Genomic DNA, 25,456 nt, shown 5'->3' on the forward strand with positions numbered 1-25,456 from the left:
TCACAATGGAGATCTCCAGACCAACAGTCTACTACACCCTAACCTACTCCCATACCTACCGTGTCTACTACACTGCAGCAGCTCCAGCCTCCAGATAGCCTATGGGCAGTTGTGATTACAGATTTATCGGTCCCTAACTCCCTCCACTCCAACCATACCTCACCCCACCTCTCCCTACCCTGCGTTCTCCTCCTTACCCATCCGCAGGATGGAACAAGGTGATGTTAGTCATTCAGGACACGTCAGGCTAGCTGCCACTGAGACTGACCCGGTGCTCTTGGAGAGTTCACAGGCGAGTGTGCTGCAGCCTTCAATGGAGGTTCAAAGTGATTTATTGATGCGGGAGGGCACAAGGCCCAGTCCACTGTCTCTGTCAGTCCTTAAAACAGCTCTAACACCTGTCCTTGAGGAAACACACCTCTCTTCCTCTGACAAACACCACAGTGACCTGGTTTTACCCTCTTTAATATTATGTGTTTTATTTCACCTTTATTTAACCAGGTAGGCCAGTTGAGAACAAGTTCTCATTTACAACTGCGACCTGGCCAAGATAAAGCAAAGCAGTGTGACACAGACAACAACACAGAGTTATACATAAATAAACAATAAACAAAAATAAACAAGTCAATGACACAGTAGAAAAAAAGAAAGTCTATATACAGTGTGTGCAAAAGGCATGAGGAGGTAGGCAAGAAATAGGCCATAGGAGCGAATAATTACAATTTAGCAGATTAACACTGGAGTGATAAATGAGCAGATGATGTGCAAGTAGAGATACTGGTGTGCGAAAGAGCAGAAAAGTAAATAAAAACAGTATGGGGAGGAGGTAGGTAGATTGGATGGGCTATATACAGATGGACTATGTACAGCTGCAGCGATTGGTTAGCTGCTCAGATAGTTGATGTTTAAAGTTGGTGAGGGAAATAAAAGTCACCAGCTTCAGCGATTTTTGCAATTCGTTCCAGTCACTGGCATCAGAGAACTGGAAGGAAAGGCGGCCAAAACGACGTGTTGGCTTTGGGGATGATCAGTGAGATATACCTGCTGGAACGTGTGCTACGGGTGGGTGTTGTTATCGTGACCAGCTGAGATAAGGCGGAGCTTTACCTAGCATAGACTTATAGATGACCTGGAGCCAGTGGGTCTGGCGACGAATATGTAACGGGGGCCAGCCGACTAGAGCATACAGGTCGCAGTGGTGTGTGGTATAAGGGGATTTGAGGAATCAGTTGAGTTCCTTCTCAACTAACTCTCATCCTGTGGACAGTAGGGTAGCCAGTATGGTACTAAGTGAGAGTATTGCCAGTGAATGAGGGGATAAGGTTAGATTCACCTCTGGCTCTGGAGCAATCATCAAATTTATGAACAATGTGTCAGACAGCAGTATGTTGGGCTGCACAGACAGGAAAGAGGGCTTTTATCCACTCAGTGCTAATCTGAGAGGTTTGTCACGTACATCCCATCTATTTGTCACTCCTATCACAGAACAACTACACTACCAGGCGCTCCTCCCAGCCACCATGCCAGACGAATGGGCCTCCTCTCAGTCCTCAGCTCCTAATACAATCTCCCCAAGCAGACAGGAGTGGATGGATGTGTTGCCCACCACATTCAGCTTGGTCTCTCTCAGCTCTGACCCCCTGTCTGAGACAGCCTTGCCAGAGAAGCTTCATATCACCAATTTTACCGAATGGGAAAGTAAAGATGGGATGGAGAGACACTCGGCTCCAGAGTAAGGAGAGGAAGTCCACGTCACCCGTAAGTGGCTCTTCCTCCTCTCCATCTCCGATCTCTCTCTTCCGCCCCAGCACGCAGAGCAACCCATCTGTATCCCAGCTTGGACACCATGGGACCTTACACAACTATGATGATGGATCTGAATATGTCTCCCAGACCAGCCCTCTCCTCCTCCATGCTAGCTCCCTCTCCCTCTCCAGCCCTGCCAATGCCATACATCAGCAGCACATCGTCAGAATATGGCAACGTCGTTACCCATGAACCGCAGCGGCAGGCATATATGCATGAATTAGGCTGGTCACGGCCGGTCAGCGGTCTTGGTTGTGTGATTCACACAGACACACACTCTCCACCATGACCTCCAGGTCAGATCAGCTCATGTCAGATGCTTCTGAATCTCCCGTATTCCACAGACCGATGACAACAAACGCTCCTCGTATTGGAGAGCTAGCGCCTCACTGCCCACCAGACCAATGGCTGCATTCCGACAATCCTCTACACTCACTGGCAGCCAGTCAGAGCCCACTCAGCCTGCTGGAACTGATGGAACACTGGCCTGGCCTGAAGAGAGCAGAGAGAACACAGCATTGTCCACTTCCCCAGACACACTGCTCACTGCTGCTGCCTCTGTTAACCTCACCATTAGGCTGCAATTATACAGCCCACCACTGTTACCACAATTATGCAGCCTCCTTCTGCCACATACACACAACTCACCACTGCTAATAAACAGCCAACTGTTTCTCCAAATATCCAGTTCACCGATACCCTCACCAACCAGCCTCTTACGTCCCTAAACACCTACCAGGCTGGGGCTAGCCCTGTATCAGTCTCCTTCAGAGCCAACCACAGTGAGGACACACAGGGTAATAGACATGGACCGGCCCTCATCTAACACACACCCTCCACTGCTGCAAGCACATCAGTAAGCAGATTGGGCCCTGGCAACAATGTGACTGTGAATCAGAGCACCGTCACAGACAAAGAGACACAGACCACTCCCATGCCACTAGCCGTCATTGACGTGGATCATCAGTCTTTTGTTCCTACAGAGAGCCCCTACTTTCCTCTTACCACTCCACATGAAGTGCTGAATGCAGGCAGTGGCACGGTGTGTACCCCACACGCCATCGCACGTACCACAGCCTGCATCACGGGCACCCCTGTTCTCGCACCATGCCATTGTAAAACTCGATTTAATTTTTCATGTCTGTGTGGACTTGAACTGGGAACAGTATGTTTTGCAATAACAACTTATACAGTGCGAGAGTGTTTGACGAGTAACATTTTGTTATGTTACAGCGTTATTCCAAAATTGATTACACAAAAAAATATCCTCAGTAATCTACACACAATATACCATAATGACATAATGTAAACAGGTTTTTACACATTTTTGCAAATGTTTTACAAATAAAAAAACAGAAATACCTTATTTACATAAGTATGTATACACTTTGCTATGAGACTCGAAATTGAGCTCAGGTGCATCCTGTTGTTTCTACAACTTGATTGGAGTCCACCTGTGGTAAATTCAATTGGTTGGACATGATTTGGAAAAGTACACACCTGTCTATATAAGGTCCCTCAGTTGACAGTGCATGTCAGAGCAAAAACCAAGCCATGAGAAGAAGGAAGAAGGAATTGTCCGTAGAGCTCCGAGACAGGATTTTGTCGAGGCACAGTTCTGGAGAAGGGCACCAAAACATTTTCTGCAGCATTGAAGGTCCCCAAGAACACAGTAGCCTCTATCATTCTTAAATGGAAAAGGTTTGGAACCACCAAGACTCTTCCTAGAGCTGGCCACCCGGCCAAACTGAGCAATCGGGTGAGAAGGGCCTTGGTCAGGGAGGTGACCAAGAACCTGATGGTCACTCTGACAGAGCTCCAGAGTTCCTCTGTGGAGATGGAAGAACATTTCAGAAGGACAATCATCTCTGTAGCACTCCACCAATCAGGCCTTTATGGTAGAGTGGCCAGACCATGAGAAACAAGACTCTCTGGTCTGACGAAACCAAGATTTAACTATTTGGCCTGAATGCCAAGCATCACGTCTGAAAGAAACCTGGCACTATCCCTACGGTGAAGCATGGTGGTGGCATTATCATGCTGTGGGGATGTTTTTCAGCGGCAGGGACTGGGAGACTAGTCAGGTTACCGATCACTGCAGCAGTATACAGCCCATCTGTAAATAGCCCATCCAACCAACTACCTACCTCATCCCCATATTTGTTTTTGTTTTCTGCTCTTTTGCACACCAGTATTTTCTACTTTCACATTCTCATCTGCACATGTATCACTCCAGTGTAAATTGCTAAATTGTAATTACTTTGCCACTATTGGCCAATTTATTGCCTTACCTCCTTACTTCATTTTGCACACACTGTACACAGATTTTTCTATTGTGTTATTGTTTGTTTATCCCATGTGTAACTCTGTGTTGTTGTTTTTGTCTCACTGCTTTGCTTTATCTTGGCCAGGTCGCAGTTGTAAATGAGAACTTGTTCTCAACTGGCCTACCTGGTTAAATAAAGCTGAATAAAAAATCTCTGCTTTGAATGCTACTGTAGTAGTGGTGGGATGAGGTTGACATAGGAAAACTGGTGAAAATCAGGCTGATGATTGAGGTTGTGTTGTGATTTTGGATGGGCCGTAGAACATTAACATTGGCGTGTAGTGTAGGTGACAAATCACTGAACTCTAGAATGGCCTCTTCTCTGCTGATGGGGCCCAGCTCTCATCTTGTGATTTCAAGTTTTTAATAATACATGTTTTTTGGGAGACTTCCAATACTGTTATCATTTGATTTTAGAGCAAATAACTGCTCCTCTAAATGTAATCTGTTATTGCTCTACGATAGAAAATCGATGAAAAAAAGAACACTCTTGATCAACAAAGATAAATATATATATATATATATCTTTTGAATACTTCAGAACTTTCTGAGGTGACCTATCTACCGAATCTCTAATTACTGGAGTCTCCGAAGAAAAGTTTTGATATGGATTAGAAACAGCATTGTACTGTACTAAGATCAGCAGTAACAACAGAAGAGGCTTGGGAGCCATCTTGTGATGGCTGTGAGGCATAGCAGCAGATCACCAACACGGTCAAACAGAGTGATGTACTACACGGTACATGCGCTCATTTACAATCAATCATTTGGGCACTGAATACAGATCAGTCATATAATGGCGTGTACTATATCTATTAGTTCTATTTTGATTACTGTCATCTAGGATGATAACAGAGTATTTTAATTTAGCCTCTTCCTTATGAAAAACCCCCCAAGTTTTTTATTCCGTGGAGGAACAGCTTAGCAACATCATTTGTCGTATGAAATTGGATTTTACTTAACTCAATTGTGTCTCAACCCTTGCACTCCTGCTATGCAGCACAGACACGTGTTCCATCGAGAGTTGTAAAATGAACTGCGTCAAATATAGATTGATGTGTTTTCTTTTCAATTGCAGAGGGTCTTTTCTACAGGATCTTCTTTCTTGTCCGTGACAAGGAGGCCGACGTAAGAGAGTCTGATGTTGAGAAATCTGTTGCACAATGGGTAAGGCTTCTGATCATGTTCAATTCATCTTGTATCAAATCATCAATAGAATACAAGATGAACTGAATTCATTCCATTTACATTTAGCAGATGCTCTTATAGTGCATTACAATTAGTGCAGTCATCTTAAGATGGCTAGGTGAGAACTTCACTGTTTTACTGGTTCATTTACAGCTCAATCAAACATTCCAAAACTGGACACACGTGGTCTATGTCGCTAATGTCAGGTAAGCAATTAGATCTTTGTACCATCATAAAATGCAGCTCCATGTCCATTCTATGTAGTTTTCTTTAGAGCTGTATTACAGATCAATAATGTTGATCGCCCTCCATTTCCCTTTTATCTTGTTCCCAGTGTCCAGCCTTGCAGTGACTTACAGCTAGAGAGTAAAAGGTAAAGACAATGTTTAATATGGTATAGTAGGTAGGGAGTTGTTCCTGACCACATCACGTGACTCGGGAAAACTCTGTGCCCTTACAACCCTAATCCTTAAAGAAGAATGGTAATTCACTAGGTCTGCCTTTCCATGTGAATTAAGTATCCTGCTACTCTTCTTCCCTCTTCATTCTTCCCCACCCGTCTTCCTCTTCGTTCTCCACCCTCCAGATACACCTGCCGGGCCCTGCTGGTCTACAAGACCACCACCAACGTGACCCTGGGAGAAGCTGCCATCTCCACCAGGATGGGCCGAAGCGGCACCAGCATCAGCAACAGACTGGAGCTAGACACTGTCGCCGTGCAGTCTGTCGGTAGGACATGATCTCACCCAGACCCATTTAAATCACTTCAATGCCTCCCTTCTTACTGCAGGAAGTGACTGGGGCAGCGATCCTCACCAAGATCACAAAAACATGACCCTCACATAGCCCAGAGAAAGAACCCAATTTCACAGCGCACGGTTACACATCGACTCTAAAGCACCTCCTAATTAGATTAGGTTTGAAATGTGAATGCCTCGAAGGTTTCTGAACATCTTATTGTAGTCATTGGATCTTAATATATTGCTGGTGTGCAGTGTTAAAAATGTTCTGCTGCATGCTTTTCTCTGTCATTCAGAGAACTGCACGGGGGAAACTCCCCTCCATTACATCTGGCCAGAGAGCAGACCAACAGTCACTCAGTACATCCCCTGTTTCCCCAACAAAGACCAGACTGCATCCAGAACATGGTGAGACTGACACATTCACTGTATCAAATGATGTCCTATCTTTATACAAACAATTAGCAAGTTCATTTTCATTTCCAGGAATATTACATCACCCATTTCCAGGGATATCAGTGGGATATCAATGGGATGTCAATGGGATATCAGTGGGATGTCAATGGGATATCAATGGGATATCAGTCTGCTTTTAAAAGATCTAAGAACTTGACATTGCTGATATTCTGACAATGAACGCGTTCATTTGTTGAGGTAATTTATCTTTCCTCAAAATACCAGATTGCATTCTGTGTTTGTTTATCCCCAGTGTGATCAGCCCCCTGAATTACACAGCGTTTTGGTGCGCCCCAGACCTCAGGAATTGCATTGCTATCGATAACATCAAAGTGTCAGCAGGTAGGCCACAGACATCTTCACGCTCTCTCAAATCACTTTAATGACTCCACAGCAGACGAAATCAAAATGGCTGCCCGAATGAATACTTGAGATGTATTTGATCTCAACACACTGCTCTTAGAGACATAGAGGGACAGAGATGCCCACTGAGATGCAATTTTAGAGATAAAACGTGTGTAAACGCCCTCACCGTGGCAGACAGTGGGCAGTCATCAGACAGCTGATAATACGTGTCTATTGACAGCCCAAGGAGAGCTCTCTAGTTGTTTATCCGTCTCCCTTCTAACTGTCTCCGAACAGAGAATGCTGCCGAAGTCGCCCTCCAACTTGATAACATCACCAACAACGAGCTCTCCGCAGACGAGGTGTTCAAGGTGGTGGGAAAGGTTAAGGAGCTGGTCAAAGTGGCCAAGATCAACACCCATCTGGCCAAAACCATAGTTAGCATCCTCTCTAACGTGATGACCAGCTCCGTGTCAGCCCTGGTTACATCCTCAGCGTGGTAAGATACTCCTCTCTGCTCCCATTGCGATTGTCTTTCCTCTCCTCAGAACCCACCTCTTACTGAGTGTCCAGCATGCTGGGAGGGATACATACATGAGTGATGACTATATCTCGCAGGTAGATCTACTGTATGGGGTCTGTGTGGTCTCTTTGTACCAAAGTACTGTGATACACTAGTGAAAGTCCATTTTTGTGATAACCCCTAAATGTCTCTCTATCTATGTGTAGCACATTGAAGACGGTGGATGAGCTGGTTCAGAAGATAGAGTTTGATGGGCCTACAGAAAACATAACCTCTAAAAATCTGGCTCTGGGAATTTCAGCCCTCAACTACAGCAAGTTCAATGGGACCTCCTTCAGTGCCTTCATACACCCCAACTCCACAGACCTCCAGGTACTCACTAAACAGTTAGGGTCAGTGTTATACACTAGAGTTATAGAGATTAGTATTATCTGCTGCACTGTACTGTATTATGATAATGAACTCATTCCACATAGGTAAAACATGTTTTTTTCTGTTACCACCCAGTTGATGATATTTGATTCCTACTATATATATACTTCTCTGCTGTGCACAAAGCTCATAACATCCATACCTGGCAGTTGTTGTTTCATTCACAGTCAATGTGCCCTGAGAGTCAATAGGGGTTGTTATGCCCCACCACTACTCCTACTGTGTGTGTGAGCCAGTCAGGCAGTCCACCAGTCAGGCAGTCCACCAGTCAGCCAGTCCACCAGTCAGCCAGTCCACCAGTCAGCCAGTCCACCAGTCAGCCAGTCCACCAGTCAGCCAGTCCACCAGTCAGCCAGTCCACCAGTCAGCCAGTCAGCCAGTCAGCCAGTCAGCCAGTCCAGTCAGCCAGTCCACCAGTCAGCCAGTCCACCAGTCAGCCAGTCCACCAGTCAGCCAGTCCACCAGTCAGCCAGTCCACCAGTCCGCCAGTCAGCCAGTCCACCACTCCACCAGTCAGCCAGTCCACCACTCCACCAGTCCGCCAGTCAGTCAGCCAGTCCACCAGTCCGCCAGTCAGCCAGTCAGCCAGTCAGCCAGTCCACCACTCCGCCAGTCAGCCAGTCCACCAGTCAGCCAGTCAGCCAGTCCACCACTCCACCAGTCAGCCAGTCCACCAGTCAGCCAGTCCACCAGTCAGCCAGTCAACCAGTCAGCCAGTCAACCAGTCAGCTGGGGCTTCCAGGAAAGCCTTCCTGTGGAAACTCTCGTTCAGTGTTAAAGGTGACTCACAACCCATCAGACCTGTTGAGTCCATGTAACATAAATGGGAGGATGTATATTTGTTTAAGTCATTAACAGTATTTTCTGTACATTCATAACCTTGTGCTGCACATGGAGTCCTGTTATTCAGAATTATGCAAGGATCATAGAGTTAAGCAAATATGATTCAGCTGACTAACTAGCAAGCCGAGTCCACCACAGCCTTCCCTCTCTCTTGATTTCCTGTGTTGTCACTTTGGTTCACGTGTTTTACCCTATGCCTTTGCCTTACGTGTCAATGCTGTGTCAATGCTGTGCTAATGCTGTGCTGGTGTTGTGCTGTGCCAGCAGAAAGGGCACACTTTAATCATACTCCACCACATGTTGTGAATCATGTAAATGATGTGACAAGACACGTGTGGTGGCATGTCAGGGCACGGGGACGCCAGAGGTTTGGAAAGGACCTCCAGATGGTACAGCAGGGGACTCGTTATATAATCAGCATATTAGTCAGCAGGCACCTATCTACATTGGCAAGTCAAATACTGTCACATAGGATTGTCTATTGTAAAGCCAATGGTCTAACTAGCTTCTCTGCCACCAGATTGCCTTTAAGTCGGATCAGCTGAACCCCCTGGCTCAGGTCACACTGCCAGCTACACTGCTCAACAACCAGACCCTGACCAATGAAGAGATTGCTGCTGTCTCCAGGATCAACTTCATGTTCTTCCGCAAAACAGGACTATTCCAGGTTTATACGTCTTTTAGATGGAATGTATCTGATTTATGTGTCCTTTCAGCATATAACAGTATGTTTTCATTTCTCACGCATCCTTTTCATGGATGGTGACTCATTTGTCTGGTATGTAAATCTATAGTTATGAGTGACATGTCCAGGTTTATAGCTCTTTTTCATGCAACTCAACAAATTTGGTGTGTCTGTACAGTGTGTTGTACTTTATTTTATTGCTTCCTACTAATGCATGGTGATTCGTATGCCTGGTTTGTGAATTTACAGTTTTCAGTGGCATATTTTTATATTTCAAAATGGAACTTTTCTTTGATCATTCTCAGGATAAACAGGACGAGCTATCTCTTAACAGCTATGTTGTGGCCAGCAGTGTCGGCAATTACTCCATCAGTAACCTGCAGGATCCCGTGGAGATTGAGATAGCACACCTGAACTACCAGGTAGTCTACCCGCTCTCCTCACCTCTACTCTCCTCACCTCTACTCTCCTCACCTCTGCTCTCCTCACCTCTACTCTCCTCACCTCTGCTCTCCTCACCTCTGCTCTCCTCACCTCTGTTCTCCTCACCTCTGTTCTCCTCACCTCTGTTCTCCTCACCTCTGTTCTCCTCACCTCTGTTCTCCTCACCTCTGCTCTCCTCACCTCTGTTCTCCTCACCTCTGTTCTCCTCACCTCTGCTCTCCTCACCTCTACTCTCCTCACCTCTGCTCTCCTCACCTCTGCTCTCCTCACCTCTGTTCTCCTCACCTCACCTCTGTTCTCCTCACCTCACCTCTGTTCTCCTCCTCCCTCTGCTCTCCTCTCCTCTGCTCTCCTCTCCTCTGCTCTCCTCACCTCTGCTCTCCTCACCTCTACTCTCCTCACCTCTGCTCACCTCTACTCACCTCACCTCACCTCTCCTCTCCTCTACTCTCCTCACCTCTCCTCACCTCTGTTCTCATCACCTCACCTCTCCTCTCCTCTGCTCTCCTCTCCTCTGTTCACCTCACCTCTGCTCTCCTCTCCTCACCTCTGCTCTCCTCACCTCTGCTCTCCTCACCTCACCTCTGTTCTCCTCACCTCTGTTCTCCTCACCTCCCTCACCTCTCCTCACCTCTCCTCACCTCTGTTCTCCTCTCCTCACCTCTCCTCTCCTCTCCTCTCTGTTCACCTCACCTCACCTCACCTCTCCTCACCTCACCTCACCTCTCCTCTCCTCTCCTCTCCTCTCCTCACCTCACCTCTCCTCCTCTCCTCTCCTCACCTCTGTTCTCCTCTCCTCACCTCACCGCACCTCTCCTCTCCTCACCTCTCCTCACCTCTCCTCTCCTCTCCTCACCTCTCCTCTCCTCTCTCACCTCTGTTCTCCTCTCCTCACCTCACCGCACCTCTCCTCTCCTCACCTCTCCTCTCCTCTCCTCTCCTCACCTCCTCTCCTCTCCTCTCCTCTCCTCTCCTCTCCTCTCCTCTCCTCTCCTCTCCTCTCCTCTCCTCTCCTCTCCTCTCCTCTCCTCTCCCTCTCCTCTCCTCTCCTCTCCTCTCCTCTCCTCTCTATATGCTCTGTTCCTCCTCTGTTTCTTCTTTTTTTCTCCCTCGCTTATTTTTTTCCTCCCCTTATTTTGATAAGAAACTCATTCCTCAAAAATATCATTTCTGTTACCACCCAGTTGATGATATTTGATTCCTGATGGTACTTCCTCAGCTAAAGTAGTAGTACAATACAAGTTGCCACCTGGAACGTCTGCCTGTTGTCAGACGGTGATTAAGTGTGTCGGTGTCTTTCAGACAAAACCAAAGCCAACCTGCATGTTCTGGGATTTCACCATGAAGAGTAAGTCTGAACAAAATATTTTGATTTTATTTTAAAGAGAAGATATGTCTCCAAATACAATTGTAGAATGTACTGTATCTTTGTTTCCACAAGACGGTACAGGTGGCTGGAACAGTAAAGGCTGCAGGGTTAGTCCCATGTCCAATAGAAACAAGACTATCTGCCTTTGTGATCACCTCACACACTTTGGCATCCTAATGGTAAGACTAATAAAATCATGTAAATGTAACTCTGAATAATTTAAAACAGTAGTGTTTCCTTGTATAAAATGGGCTAGTGTGTCTAAGATTTTTTGTATACTCTGTGAAGGATATCTCTGGATCCGCTGCACAGATTGATGAGAAAAACACCAAGATTCTCACTTTCATCACCTACATCGGATGTGGCATATCAGCCATCTTCTCTGCTGCAACACTTCTGACTTATATTGCCTTTGAGTGAGTGTGTTTCCATCCATATTACATGTGACTAGGAAATACTCCTATAACTAGTCTTCTGAATCTACGTCACCTGGACTCTTGGTCCTAGTCATTGGCCATGATATTATAAGAAAGACAACCAGAGCTGTAGTCGTCACAGTGTTATTCAGTGTATGTCTTGTACAGGAAGTTACGTCGTGACTACCCCTCTAAGATCCTGATGAACCTGAGCACATCGCTGCTCTTCCTCAACATGGTGTTCCTATTGGATGGCTGGCTGGCTTCCTTCGATGTGGAGGGCCTGTGTGTAGCCGTGGCCGTCTTCCTCCACTTCTTCCTGCTCACATCCTTCACCTGGATGGGCCTCGAGTCCATCCACATGTACATCGCCCTGGTCAAAGTCTTCAACACCTACATCCGGAGGTACATCCTCAAGTTCTGCATCGTCGGCTGGGGTAAGTGTCACTAAAGTTGGATGAACTAATTGTTATACAGTATGCTGTATGTGTCATACTCTTGCTTCCTATTGAAATGCATGGTAGCATGAATTATCTACGCTCCACACGGCATTTTCACATTTGTTTGGATCGTGGTGTACCTGAATTGTTGTTACCATGTCTCACTTCCAGGTCTGCCTGCTGCGATAGTGGCCATAGTGGTAGCTTTTGACAAAAACTCCTATGGGAAAATGCAGTATGGAATGGGGGAGACTGGACAAGGCTCTTCTGAATTGTAAGTCCTGCATCAAGCTCAAGAGATAGGATAGAAAACATAACATAAGGTATGTAGATGGAGTCTTAGAGTTGAGTAATCCAAGTGTATGTTTCCCATATGGCCGTCATAGGACCAGGACTAATGTATGTATACAGTATGTTATATAGATCCAGCCTCCCAGCTAAAACATTTCAGTTAACCTATTGCATCCAATATTACTAATCTCCCCCCTCCTTCCAGCTGTTGGATCCGGAGACAGGTGGTGTTCTATGTGACGTGTGTGGGCTACTTCTCTGTCCTCTTCCTCCTGAACGTGGCCATGTTCATCGTGGTTATGATCCAGATCTGCGGTCGCAATGGGAAGCGCAGCAACCGCACTCTGCGTGAGGAGGTGCTGAGGAACCTGAGGAGCGTCATCAGTCTCACCTTCCTCCTGGGCATGACCTGGGGCTTCGCCTTCTTCGCCTGGGGACCCGTCAACCTGGCCTTCATGTACCTCTTCTCCATCTTCAACTCACTGCAGGGTACAGGGCCTCCCTATGGTGCGCTGTGCACCCTAAAGATAATACACAGTAGTGTTGGTTACTAATTAAGGATATGTGAATGTTTGTATTTTTGTGTGTGTATTTTTTAAATAAATATTTTACAAAGCAGGTCTGTATTGTATTATATGTTAAGAATTATAAGTAGTTTCTTCACTGTCATGTTATGTACTATTTGTTCCACCAGAGGGCTCCTTAGTACAACATCTGGTAGCTGAAAGCCGAACCAACCCAAACTCTTTTGTTTGTCATCTCTGTCATCTTCGTTGTTATTTAACAGCTTTTTCCTTTATTGTCCTTCTCTGGCCAACAGGTTTATTCATCTTCATATTCCACTGTGCACTGAAAGAGAATGTCCAGAAACAGTGGAGGAGATACTTGTGTTTTGGCAGATTCCGCCTGTCAGACAACTCAGGTAAAGATCTGACAGGAAACAGACAAGAAATAGACTCTTCTTACTCTCAGGAAAAGTATCTGGCCTGATATACAGAACTGTTATCATACTACCATCATATCAGGCTTTAGATGAGAGGAGGGAAATTACTGTACTTGTATATTGCTGATAAAGACAAGATAATAATATTTGATTTAATATTGTCCAATGTTAATAGAATTCCTATTGAAATTAAAGTCCTGTGAAACTCCTGTGCAGCAAGTTAGACTCCAGATTTCCAAAGTAACAAAGAACCGTGGTTATAAAACCTGAGAAGTCTTAGATTTATAGGCAATCAAATAAACAGAAACTCCATAAAACCCTGCCCTAATAAAATGTCACTTCACTCTTTATATGATTTTTTTCCCAAATAAGCATTTGTGAAATGTGTCTTGTTGAATGGCAGACTGGAGCAAGACAGCCACTAACAACACCAAGAAGGCCTGCTCGGACACCGTGAGGAAGTCCCTGTCCTCCTCCTCTTTTGTCTCCAGTACAGCAAACTGGACTTCCAAGGCCAAAGCAACTCTAAACCCCTTTGCAAAGTGCAGCAGGAATGCAGGTAAGACACTATGGGAGGGTCTAATATTGAGCCACACACAGCCGTTTGTCTACTTTCAGTTGGTCTTTTTCATTGACCCACATTTAATTTATACAAAAGTTTACATTTTGTAGTTATGAAAAGAAGGATACTTTACTTAACTCTGGACACTTTTCCTTTCTCCTCTATTTGTATTAGCTGGACTGTGTGAAACATTTATTTTCTTGCTTTTCTGTTTACAATATGTCATTCCTGGGCTCCGTGGTGGCTGATCTCCTGTATGTATTTATGTTTGTGGTGTGTAGATGTAGCCCACCAATAGCACGAAGGAGAACCTCCTGAGGTAAACTGAACTGCATCAAAGCCAGCCTGACTCCATGCTTTCTTACAGTGTGATGTAATGTTGTGTTATTGACCTTTCACCTTTAGAACATGAAGGCCTGGATTCAACCTAACAGCTGATGGTTGCACTTATCCTTAACACTGGTGTGTCTAACAGAACAATGAAGCATTTAATAGTTTGAAATATAAATATTGTGTGACATCTTGGATTTAACACAACATGTTGAGGATAAAAATTGGCATGTGTGCATTTGGTGTGTGCAAAATGCTACCTTTGATAGTTAGATTGAATCCAGATTGAATGGTGACATGAAGACTCTGTAACACAAGGAGCTCTATTCTGCCATTGTTCTCTCTAAAGTCATTGTAAAACATCTCAAGATTTGAATCAGACATAACATGCTATAACAACATTGATGTTTAATTTGGTTCTGTATAAATACAGATGTAGTTACATTTGACTGATTTGACCAATGAGAGAGTTTGGCAGGTGAGCTCCTTTGCCTTCTCAGCGGTTCTGGATGTCTCTCTCTCATACCACACTAATTCTGCTCCACTAGGATGCCTCTGTTTTCTGCTAGCAGCAATGATACCACAGTAAACACACAGCTTGCATTTGTAGCATTCCACCGTCACATGGGAAATTGTAGTTTGTGTGTGTGTGTGTGTGTGTGTGTGTGCATCCCTGACCCACGGAATGGAATGAAGATCACCGTCACGCACTGTACAACCAAATGCACAATTCAAGCATGATGTTTGTGCGTTATTACCTGCTTATACACAGACCCTGTGATGATTCGATGGTGAAGTACCTTGGCTACCTGATATTTAGCACATGTTTCAGATCTGGTATGTACCCAATGTACTCAGACACTCTAGAATAGCCAGTGAGGGACCGCCACTATTATAGTACATATGGAAATGGTAATGATGAAAGTACAATATGCAACGTGTTACAACAGGTTCTTATCATAAGGGTCTTCATTTCACAGGGATCTCAGATCATGTAAAAGGTCATTTGTCAGCATCCACATGCGTAGATACTCTCACTATTATTTGCCTCGCTGAGGTAGGCCACGGCTTCGAGAGAGAACCATTCATGTTAGGCTGCAGTGTGTTCTATTGCTTCCAGATGTGTTAGTGAGATAATCTGTAATTGTCATATGATGTTGTCATATTGGACTGATCCAACGATTAATGGCATCCCCCAGCTAATGGACTAATAGGGCACACAGTTGGCCCAGCATCGCCCGGGTTAGGATTTGGCTGGGGTAGGCTGTCATTGTAAATACGAGGTAAAAGAAATATTAACCAATTTGCCACCTGGTGATGTCACCAGACAGGCCGAAACTACCGCCCATGCAAACAGGCTGATTAGAAGCTCTCGTGTAGATTGTATTTTCAACCAGCAACTATCAGGAAATAACACAAATAAAATTGGTCACACTTTAACAGTGTTAGTTTCATCAGCTGTTGTACAATATGATACAAAACACATGACTGCACTGGGCCTTTAACGATGACCTTATATTACTTTACAATGGACACGTGCAATGGAGTGAGCAGTAATGACTCTATGAGACATGTTGGTTTGGTGAAAGAAACAGTTTTGTAGGATCAAAGTGAGGATGACATTTAATGAATAGCCAGTGATTAATATGTGACAGTGATTATAGCTGTTTATCTCTTGAACTGAAAGCAGACTAATATAGTCGCACGGGGCATTCAGAAAGTATTCAGACCCCTTCCTTTTTCCCACATTGTGTTATGTTACAGCCTTATTCTAAAATGTATTAAATAAAAACATTTCCTCCTTAATCTACACACAATACCCAATAATGACAAAGCAAAAAAAAATGTTTTGTAATTTTTGCAACTCTAAAAAACAGAAATACATTATTTGCATAACTATTCAGACCCTTTGCTATGAGACTCGAAATTGAGCTCAGGTGCATCCTGTTTCCATTGATCGTTCTACAACTTGATTGGAGTCCACCTGTGGTAAATTCAATTGATTGGACATGATTTGGAAAGGCTCACACCTGTCTATATAAGGCTAAACCCAAGCCATGAGGTCAAAGGAATTGTCTGTAGAGCTGAGAGACAGGATTGTGTCGAGGCACAGATCTGGGGAAGGGTAGCAAAACATTTATGCAGAATTGAAGGTCCCCAAGAGCACAGTGGACTCCATCATTCTTAAATGGAAGAAGTTAGGAACCAGCAAGACTCTTCCTAGACCTGGCCGCCCCGGTCAAACTGAGCAATCGGGGGAGAAGGGCCTTGGTCAGGGAGGTGACCAAAAATCCGATGGTCAGTCTGACAGAGCTCCAGAGATGTGACAGTTTCCCAGAAGGACAACCATCTCTACAGCACTCCACCAATCAGGCCTTTATGGTAGAGTGGCCAGACAGAAGCACTCCACCAATCAGGCCTTTATGGTAGAGTGGCCAGACAGAAGCCACTCCTCCAGTAAAAGGCACATGACTGCCCGCTTGGATTTTTCCAAAAGACACATAAAGACTCGCAGACCATGAGAAACAAGATTCTCTGAAACCAATATTGAACACAATATTGAACATATTTGGCCTGAATGCCAATAATATGTGACAGTGATTATAGCTGTTTGTCTCTCGAACTGAAAGCAGACATATATAGTCATACAGTGCATTCAGAAAGTATTAAAATTAAGACCCCTTCCCCTTTTCCACACGTCTGTAGGAAACCTGGCATCATCCCCACAGTGAATCATGGTGGTAGCAGCATCATGCTGTGGGGATGTTTTTCAGTGGCATGGACTGGGATCTAGTCAGGATCGAGGGAAAGATGAATGTAGCAAAGTACAGAGAGATCCTTGATGAAAACCTGCTCCAGAGTGCTCAGGACCTCAGACTGGGGCGAAGGTTCACCTTCCAACAGGACAATGACCCTAAGCACAGCCAAGACAACGCAAGAGTTGCTTCGGGACAAGTCTCTGAATGTCCTTGAGTGGCCCAGCCAGAGCCCGGACTTGAACCCGATCGAACATCTCTGGAGAGACCTGAAAAAAGCTGTGTAGCCACACTCCCCATCCAACCTGACAGAGTTTGAGAGGATCTGCAGAGAAGAATGGGAGAAACTCCCGAAATACAGGTGTGCCAAGCTTGTAGCGTCATACCCAAGAAGACTCGAGGGTGTAAATATTGCCAAAGGTGCTTCAACAAAGTACTGAGGAAAGGGTCTGAATACTTATGTTAATGTGATATTTCAGTTTATTTTATACATTTGCTAAAAATCTAAAAACCTGGTATTTTGTGTAGATTAATGAGGGGGAAACTTTTTAATCCATTTTATAACAAGGCTGTAATGTAACAAAATGTGGAAAAAGTCAAAGGGTCTGAATACTTTCCGAATGCACTGTATGTTTCTACTCTCGATAAGTCAAAATTGTTGGTCGCGTTTTTTCCCATACATGGTGAGTTGACAGTCTGGTGAGGAGGCAGCCAGATGTTCTGTCACTGAAGATGCCAAAGTATTTGCATTGCAAAGCCTGTGTTATTCCTGAGTTGACCCACTCAAATAATTGAGTTTTGATGGATGTTTTTGCCTTGACATTATCAAATGGAAAAGACCAACCAAAATATTTTATCACTTGGCAAACAAAACAAGAATAAGACAAAAACAGATGAAAACGGTTCAAACATTTTGGCAAGATACACAGAGTTATGCATAGTTGTCCGTTGTGGTAGAATTTGAAGGTGGTTTGAATGTGCATGCGTGTATAGGAATGATTTCCACAAGAATGCACAGATGCATGTGAACTTTTGCTCAGAAAATATTGGGACTCAATTTAAACAGTAACTAGACATAAACCTAAACCTCAAACATTTTTCAAGATTAAGAAACAAGCTGTTTTACACAGAAAACACAGGCGAATCATCTTGGCAAGCCTATGCATTAGAATTGTTTAAAATGAGTGCCACATATTCAACCTACAATCATATATATACACAATCATATATAGATTTATATCTACATTGTGTATGTGCTTAGTGATGTGTTTTTCACTTTGCTTATTTGTCAATTGTCTGGAGCCATTTGTTTTGTGTCATTGTGAGTTTAAGAAAAAAACAAAAATGTGCACTGCACAAAGATCATTGTGTTCTTTCTGAACCATGACCTTGTCTCTCCTTAATATTTAACAGGTAAAGGTTACTCCAACCAGACCAATGCTAAAACTGTCTCCTCGGAGGGTGAGGCCTCCTCCTCCATCATCCCCGTGCACCAGGTCATTGACAAGGTCAAAGGTTACTGCTCGGTGCGCTCCGACAACTTCTACAAGAACATTATCATGTCGGACAGCTTCAGCCACAGCACCAAGTTCTAGACCACCCAGCACTTCTTCTCTTCTTCCTCCTCCTCCTGCTGCTGCTAGCGCCTAACCCTTGGTGATCTCCCCAGTCCGCAATGTCACCCCAGGGTTATAGCCTCCAGAGCAGCAGGATGGTAGCTAGTAGTATGAATACGTGTATACTGTATAATATTTGACTCAATCAGCTGGTCCAGTCAGTACTGAAAAGAGAAATGGGGAAATGTATAGTTCTATAGAAAAGAAATGGTAGAAGCAGAGAATGGAGTTTGCAATGTACATACTGTGACGCTAATCTTCAACTGGCTATGTGTTGTGTAAATATTGATGGTATATCTGATATGCCCCCGTATAATTGCTTCTCAGTTGGTGTTGCACATGCCTAGGATTCTCAGCAGGGTCACCAGTCTGGTACAGAAATGTCATCCATTTTAGCTGTTCCGTTCTCATTATGCCGTCTGTAGAACTCCAGTATGGGCAGCAATGAAGGAAAAACGTCAAATCTGGACTAAATGTTCAGGCATAGGCCTGTATTTCAAACCCAAAGACTAACATGACGGAGTTTTTAAAAGCTGCAGCATTGTCAATGTGTGTTGAAAATGGATCAAGTTTAGGTGTAGTTCTAATTTGTAGTTGTCTATTTGTGAATCTTGTGTGTGCTTTTTTTGCTGGAAAGCAATGTTATGCTCCTTTACAGTGTCTTACATGAGGATGTTTTGCATAAAGTGCTTACTTTTATCTTGGTCAACCAATCAACATCATCATCAACACTATGATGAAATGATTTGGCATGTATATTTTTGAAACATTAAGCTTCAGATGCTCTACTACTGAATAACATATGCAGAAAGGAATGTATAGAATTGGTCCATTAATTTCTACTTCATTTTGGTAACTTGATCTGTGATCTGTGTGTCAAGTGTAATTTCTCTGACTGTTCTATGGATAGAGGTTGCCAAACCCCAGCCATTAAACCTGGATATGGTAAGGTAGGCCTAGATTCAATCCGTATCGCGGGAGATCCGCACTATAGCTCGAATGAAATTTCAAGGCAATGTTTTGGCATTCACAGAGACGGCGTTCATTGTAAACACAGCATATGTTGGTGCATTTGGAAATGTCCTTTTACGTTTTACTTGCGCTAAAACGTTTATCTTCTGCAATACGGATTGGATCCAGCTCATAGTTTCATAAACATTCCACATTGAATAATTTCACAAAAGAGCAACTCACAGCACAACGTATAATACAGTACTGATTGAAAAGGGACTACAAACACTGACATTATTTGTTCATCCAAGTTAATGCCAACATTTGTAAGCAGCTAAATGTTAATCTTCTCTTCATTGTTGCTTTACTTCACTTAGTCTTCTTTTCCCACCAATAGGGGAACTGAATATATTGCATTGTGTTAAATGTTGCTGTATGAGCTATTGTTTTGTGTTTGTGAAGCGATGGAACAATCTTGTTATTTTACTGTATCGTTATATTTATTTCTATAGAGCTTTTTACATTTGTTGTTCATCTTGGATAGATAGATTTGGAGAGATGCAGCTTGGTGGCAAAACAAAGCGTTGATCTTGACCTGGGCAGGCGAACAGGGACAGTTATATTTTGGAAGCAGTCAGAGCTCTCAATTGTTATTTTCCAGCATCAAGAAAATAATTGAAACATCGCTAACAAATTCCCTCGGGCCGAATTTGTTATGATAGAAACCTTGCTTGGAAAGGTTATCTCATGTTGAACATATTTAGGGTCTTCAATTCAAGATTGTGTGGGGAGCGATTATAAAGTGGTTTGAGCTAATACGATGGAGTTCTCAGCTTTACTATGAATTAGATCATGACTGCGCTGCCATCTTTATAGATATTTGCATAAAATATTCCAAATGATCCTCTAGGTTATATCTTATCTAGTTCTATCAATGTAGATGGAATCCAGACATGATTTGTTTCTGATTCAGTTGTACATGTCTCTATTAATATAATAGGGACACAGAGCTATAAAATCACTATGGCTACATCCAACCCAACACTGTACCTTAGATGTATCACTCTGATGAATATGACTGATCTGGTTCTATTCCCCAAAAAAATCCAGACCCTGTTTGTTTTTCCACAACCCCTGACAATAATATATTTTCATGAAGCTGTCTCTATGTCTCAACAGCATTGACGAGTTGTGTCTCACCAATAAAGGGAATGAAAAGTAGCTAATTCTATTAATCATAACCCTAATATTTGTCATGTCAGGTTCTATGTACCAGATGAATTTGCTGTAAGACATAACGGTTATCACTTTTTAATTCATTCTCAATTTACACTTACTGACTGTTCTTCTCTGCACAGTTGCCAAGTCTTCACAATGTGGTTTACTCAGAATATCCAATATGTGGTTTGGTGCATATGGGCTGGGAAGAGGTTGATATTCTAGTCATGCTTGCTGCCAGAAGTCAAAGAGGGAAACATCGGGTTTCAAAACATTTTTCACACTCAAACATTGAAATTATATGGTTTCCCCTTCTTGACTTCTGGAACTGTGTTTTAATGCCTCATAATCTGGGAAGCCACAGTGGTCCAGTCTTAGAGAGGTGATGCCTCATCCCTGCCAACATTCACATTTCTATTGTTGACAAACTACACTGTAATCATAACTGACCTGACAATTTTGACCAGAAGAGTTCTGGCTTCCCACCATTCTTGCTACATCTGCCTCTCACAAATGTAGATACCTCTGTATTGTATTACATCAGATTGACAGACCATAGCATTTACACACTATACCATTTACATAATCTCATAAGAAAGCAGAATCATCCTAAATATTTTATACTATCCTATTTACAGTACATGTGGTATTGATGCTTGTACAAAAGCTGAAGAACATACGCTCATCCAGGTGCTTTCCGCAACTCATGAAGGAAAAAGCTGCACACTGCTGCTCATGCTCCCAGGTGATTTTATTTAGAACAACGTTTCCACCCTCCGGCACCCTTGATGCTTGTTGTCCCTCAGACTTTTGTGTAGAGACATACTTCACAGAAAAGGATATTACTAGCATCATCAAATGCATAGATGTGGCGGTCACGAAATTTCGTCAGCGGGTGATTGTCAAGACAATAACTCGTAATTGGCTGTTAATCAACATAAACACATATAGCGTCTCCAGGCTCCCACACATATCCTACAAGCCATTTTAAAAGTATAATACAGCCATGTAATATAGCCTACACATTCACAACAAGTCCATTATTCATTTTAGACAGGCCTAAAAAGAATGATATGAAGCAAATGTTTTCTATTTCAGAAGAAAAATAATAGCATTGTCACGGCCGTCAAAAGAAGTAGACCAAAGTGCAGCGTGGGCAGCGTACATTTTCCTTTTTACTTAAAATGTCGCTAACGAAAAAACCAACAATGACGCTTACAGGGCTATAGTGCCACTAACAAAGTTAACTACCCACACTGAAGGATGGAAAAAGGGCTACCTAAGTATGATTCCCAATCAGAGACAACGATAGACAGCTGTCCCTGATTGAGAACCATACCCGGCCAAAACATAGAAATAAAGAAACATAGAATGCCTGCCCCACATCACACCCTGACCTAACCAAATAGAGAAATAAAACGCCTCTCTAAGGCCAGGACGTGACAGTACCCCTCCCCTCCCCTCCCCCCCAAAAGTACAAAAGTCTATCTATTCTATTCTGTGCAAGAAATAAATATTCCAAACATAGTCTGGGACAGTTGTGGGATGCGATAGATCCCAAATTAATACAACCACTAGCATGTTCCATTAGCGGAATACACCATTATCAAAAGTGACCGCAAATGCAATTATGCATGTAATGCTTTTATTATAAAGGTGCGTTTTTATGGTGAAAATTATCTTCCCCAATTCATGCTAACTGATGTTGTCGGTGTCATGTGTTGATAGGCGGTTGATGCGTCAGGTCTGCTCTCAGCAGATGTGTGTCTGTCTGGTCCGGGGTAACGGGTCAGGTAAGGTAACATGACCCCAGCGATAACCTCTCAGGATGTAAACAGACTTATTCTCGATAACATGGCTCAGATCCTTGCATAACAACAGGTGGATCAGAGAAAGACAACTTCTGGAGAGATATTGAAACTGCTCATAACCTGTAGTGGCTACATTCATTTAGTTTTCTTAAAATTTAGACATAATCAAATATTGTGGCACAGGCAGAATCTTAAACAGGGTTTGCTCGATGGGCATTGCTGCAGTTGAAAATACCAGTGTACTATTCACTATTATGTTGTTATTTGTTTGTTCGGTTTGAGTTCCCAATGGAATCTATTATGAATAATTAAGAACAGATTCACTCAACTATCCATTGACACTGCTTTAGGAATGATCTGGCATGGAATTAACAGTTGATCTGATGATATATGACTTCTTCTGAGCACAAAAATGTCAAATATGAAGTTTCAATAAGCAAAACAGATAAATATTTTTTTATCATCCGGAAAAGATTACTCAGCATCTGGTGCCTTCGTGATGTGTGTCGTGAAGAAATATACACACTTTTATTCTGGAGATATTGTATGAATGAACTCGATGCTCTAAAGAATTCCATCTAAAGTAAATCATCATATACTGTATGTCGGGAAGAGATGAGACCTACAAGGACTTCAAAACACATCCCTCTGGCTCCTACTCTATCATATACATTTTCCTGACATTATTCCATGAAGGTGAGGTTTCCCTTCCCTTGTTAGATTGACTTGACAAGCCACACTCTTAATTACAGTAAACGGGACTTCAAGAGGGTTATTTGGCTGTCCCCAAAAGAGGGCCCTTTTTAGTCACAGGTAGAACCGTTTTTGGTTACAGGTAAGAACCCTTAGGGTAGCATATAGAACCATCTGAGGAAAGGGTTCTACTTGGAACAAAAATTGTTCTTCAAAGGGTTCTCCTATAGGGACCCCGAAGAATGCTTTTAGGTTCTAGACAGCAATATATTTTCTAAGAGTGCATGTTTAACGTTTACAAGCTCAGTGACAGTCTTTACAGGGCCCTGTGTAGGCCTGATGGGGAAGTCTGTGGGCTGTTCACTTCACCACTGAGGAGAAGGTAGAGGCAGAGAGAGAGTATTTGTTCTTCCCCCTCTCTGGGTAAATGAAAACCCCACACATTCCTCCCAGAGGTTTCCTGTAGAAACCTTCCTGTGAGGTAAACCAAACACGTTCCTGGGGACGCTGGAAATGGAGTAAGAGAGGGAGGGAGGCACAGGCAGCCACACAATGATAAGGGGGGAAGCCATAGCAGCAGTCAGATACTAAACATTCTAAATGAAGGTGTAGATATGAGTAACATACACTACTAAACGTACATACATGTAGAGGAGTATGGGTGGCCTATTTCTCTCCAGTTATCTCTGCCTGTTGACCAGACTGTTTTTAGACTACCTTAGACTGGAGGATGGCACATGGAGAATAAACAACAACAAAAACAAAAGGCAGAGTCAACATTATTGGGTTTTAAAATAGCTACCTAGAGCTGTGGAAACAAGCCTTCCCCATTAATCTCGACGACAATCACGCTCCTGTTTGATGCCAGGGCGCCTTGGCACAGACACTTTCATCGGCCTGCCTCCCCTCTCCTCCTCTCCTACAGGAGACTAACAATGATGTGGAGACAGGGTACACTCACAACAATTATCTGGAATGAATTCATTTCCCCACATCTTCCAGTGGCAGGGTGTATGTATGACAGTGTCTGTTGTCTGTTCTTCCCCAGACATGGCACTGACGTGGTAGGTGCAGTCAGTCAACAAAGTATCAGTAGTCAGAAAACACCCTGCAAGAAAGGAACTCTTCAGAGAAATAGAAGGGGAATTACACAACCAGACGATTGGGCCATTTAGAAACTCTGTCTGGCTAGACAGGCAACTTAAGTGGTTAGATTGATCTGCAGGTCACATGTGCAACTCACCTGGGTTACTACAATTGTATTTACCAGTTATAATATTCTTGTGCTATTTAACTATAAATAGCTTAGCTGTTTCGAGAGGACATGGCCTTAGCTTCACCTAGCTCCCTGGGCACACTAGATCTGACCCTCAAGACCCATCTGTAAAACATATGCCCCCTCAAAATTCTGAGCAAAGCCCCCTAATGAGTGAGCATAATATACAGGGAATTTCTCAGAGCTGCTAATGAGAACCTTGATGACCTTGCATCTAGCTGGTGGGGTCCCCCCACCCAGTTAGTGGCAGTGCTGGCACACTAGCTACAGTAACACATGGGGGTCACACTTGGACAATCAGAGAGGGGGCTAACTACTGTGGCGCTGGTGGCACGGAATGATCAAAGGTCTGACTGCACAGAGATGCTTGGGTAAATAGTCACAACGGGGGACCAGCTTTTGTGTGTTACAGGGGAAGGAGGTGTATCTGATCTCCATCAGTTAGGACTTGACATTGGTTAATCAAATTTCCCAATTTTTGCCCTTTTTTTTGTTGCTCAATTTTGCATGCCTTCTCAAACAGCTGCATCTGCATTCATACATCAAATCCTGTCTTGAGTTGGGCTCGGGGATGGAACAACTGTTGAACATCTGAGATTGTGGTTGTTTCTGGGGGAGAGGGGTCGAGTGTGTGTGTGTGTGTGTCCCACATATATTGCTATGGGATTATGATGTTTGGGATAATATAGGACAAATCGCAATAAATGTTTACGAAAATAATCATTTATTTCCAAAAATGTAATCTTTGTGATGGCAGTACTGGTTATAGGTAACAATCCTTCACATTAACTGCCTACATTATTACGCATATTTTTTGTGAATTGTGGAAATTAAGATACACAAGATTTTGTATATATTTATGTTTTGTTAACTATATATTATATACTACTAACTATATATTGGCAGTTGATCTGTTTCTGTTCTGTGGGTGGATGGGTCCTGGTCTCTCAGTGGCCTTGGAATCCGGAGGGCCAGAGGTGGTGCGCCGGTCACTGG

General features: G+C 43.5%; 1 protein-coding gene across 14 annotated transcripts in view; it reads left to right on the forward strand.

The window, feature by feature from the left end:
- LOC112250186 (adhesion G-protein coupled receptor G6) overlaps window positions 1-20,683 on the forward strand; it is a 54,381-nt gene extending 33,698 nt beyond the window's left edge. For 11 of the 14 annotated variants that reach the window (XM_024420111.2, XM_042321690.1, XM_042321694.1 and 8 more), the window contains 19 exons: window positions 5,211-5,299; window positions 5,474-5,526; window positions 5,655-5,693; window positions 5,907-6,049; window positions 6,357-6,468; window positions 6,770-6,858; window positions 7,159-7,360; window positions 7,591-7,756; window positions 9,180-9,326; window positions 9,650-9,766; window positions 11,091-11,136; window positions 11,230-11,336; window positions 11,446-11,573; window positions 11,742-12,010; window positions 12,185-12,287; window positions 12,510-12,811; window positions 13,125-13,226; window positions 13,651-13,806; window positions 18,309-20,683. In XM_024420111.2, coding sequence (XP_024275879.2) covers window positions 5,211-5,299; window positions 5,474-5,526; window positions 5,655-5,693; window positions 5,907-6,049; window positions 6,357-6,468; window positions 6,770-6,858; window positions 7,159-7,360; window positions 7,591-7,756; window positions 9,180-9,326; window positions 9,650-9,766; window positions 11,091-11,136; window positions 11,230-11,336; window positions 11,446-11,573; window positions 11,742-12,010; window positions 12,185-12,287; window positions 12,510-12,811; window positions 13,125-13,226; window positions 13,651-13,806; window positions 18,309-18,490 — 2,552 coding nt within the window. In that variant the 3' untranslated portion in view covers window positions 18,491-20,683. Of the gene's footprint in view, window positions 1-5,210; window positions 5,300-5,473; window positions 5,527-5,654; window positions 5,694-5,906; window positions 6,050-6,356; window positions 6,469-6,769; window positions 6,859-7,158; window positions 7,361-7,590; window positions 7,757-9,179; window positions 9,327-9,649; window positions 9,767-11,090; window positions 11,137-11,229; window positions 11,337-11,445; window positions 11,574-11,741; window positions 12,011-12,184; window positions 12,288-12,509; window positions 12,812-13,124; window positions 13,227-13,650; window positions 13,807-14,090; window positions 14,129-18,308 lie in introns of all 14 variants that reach the window. The other 3 variants (XM_042321687.1, XM_042321699.1, XM_042321692.1) reach the window with 2 other exon arrangements.
- The last annotated feature ends 4,773 nt before the right edge of the window (window positions 20,684-25,456 follow it).

This window comes from Oncorhynchus tshawytscha, linkage group LG05 (genome assembly GCF_018296145.1).
Source record: "Oncorhynchus tshawytscha isolate Ot180627B linkage group LG05, Otsh_v2.0, whole genome shotgun sequence".
In the NCBI taxonomy this organism is placed as follows: domain Eukaryota; kingdom Metazoa; phylum Chordata; class Actinopteri; order Salmoniformes; family Salmonidae; genus Oncorhynchus; species Oncorhynchus tshawytscha.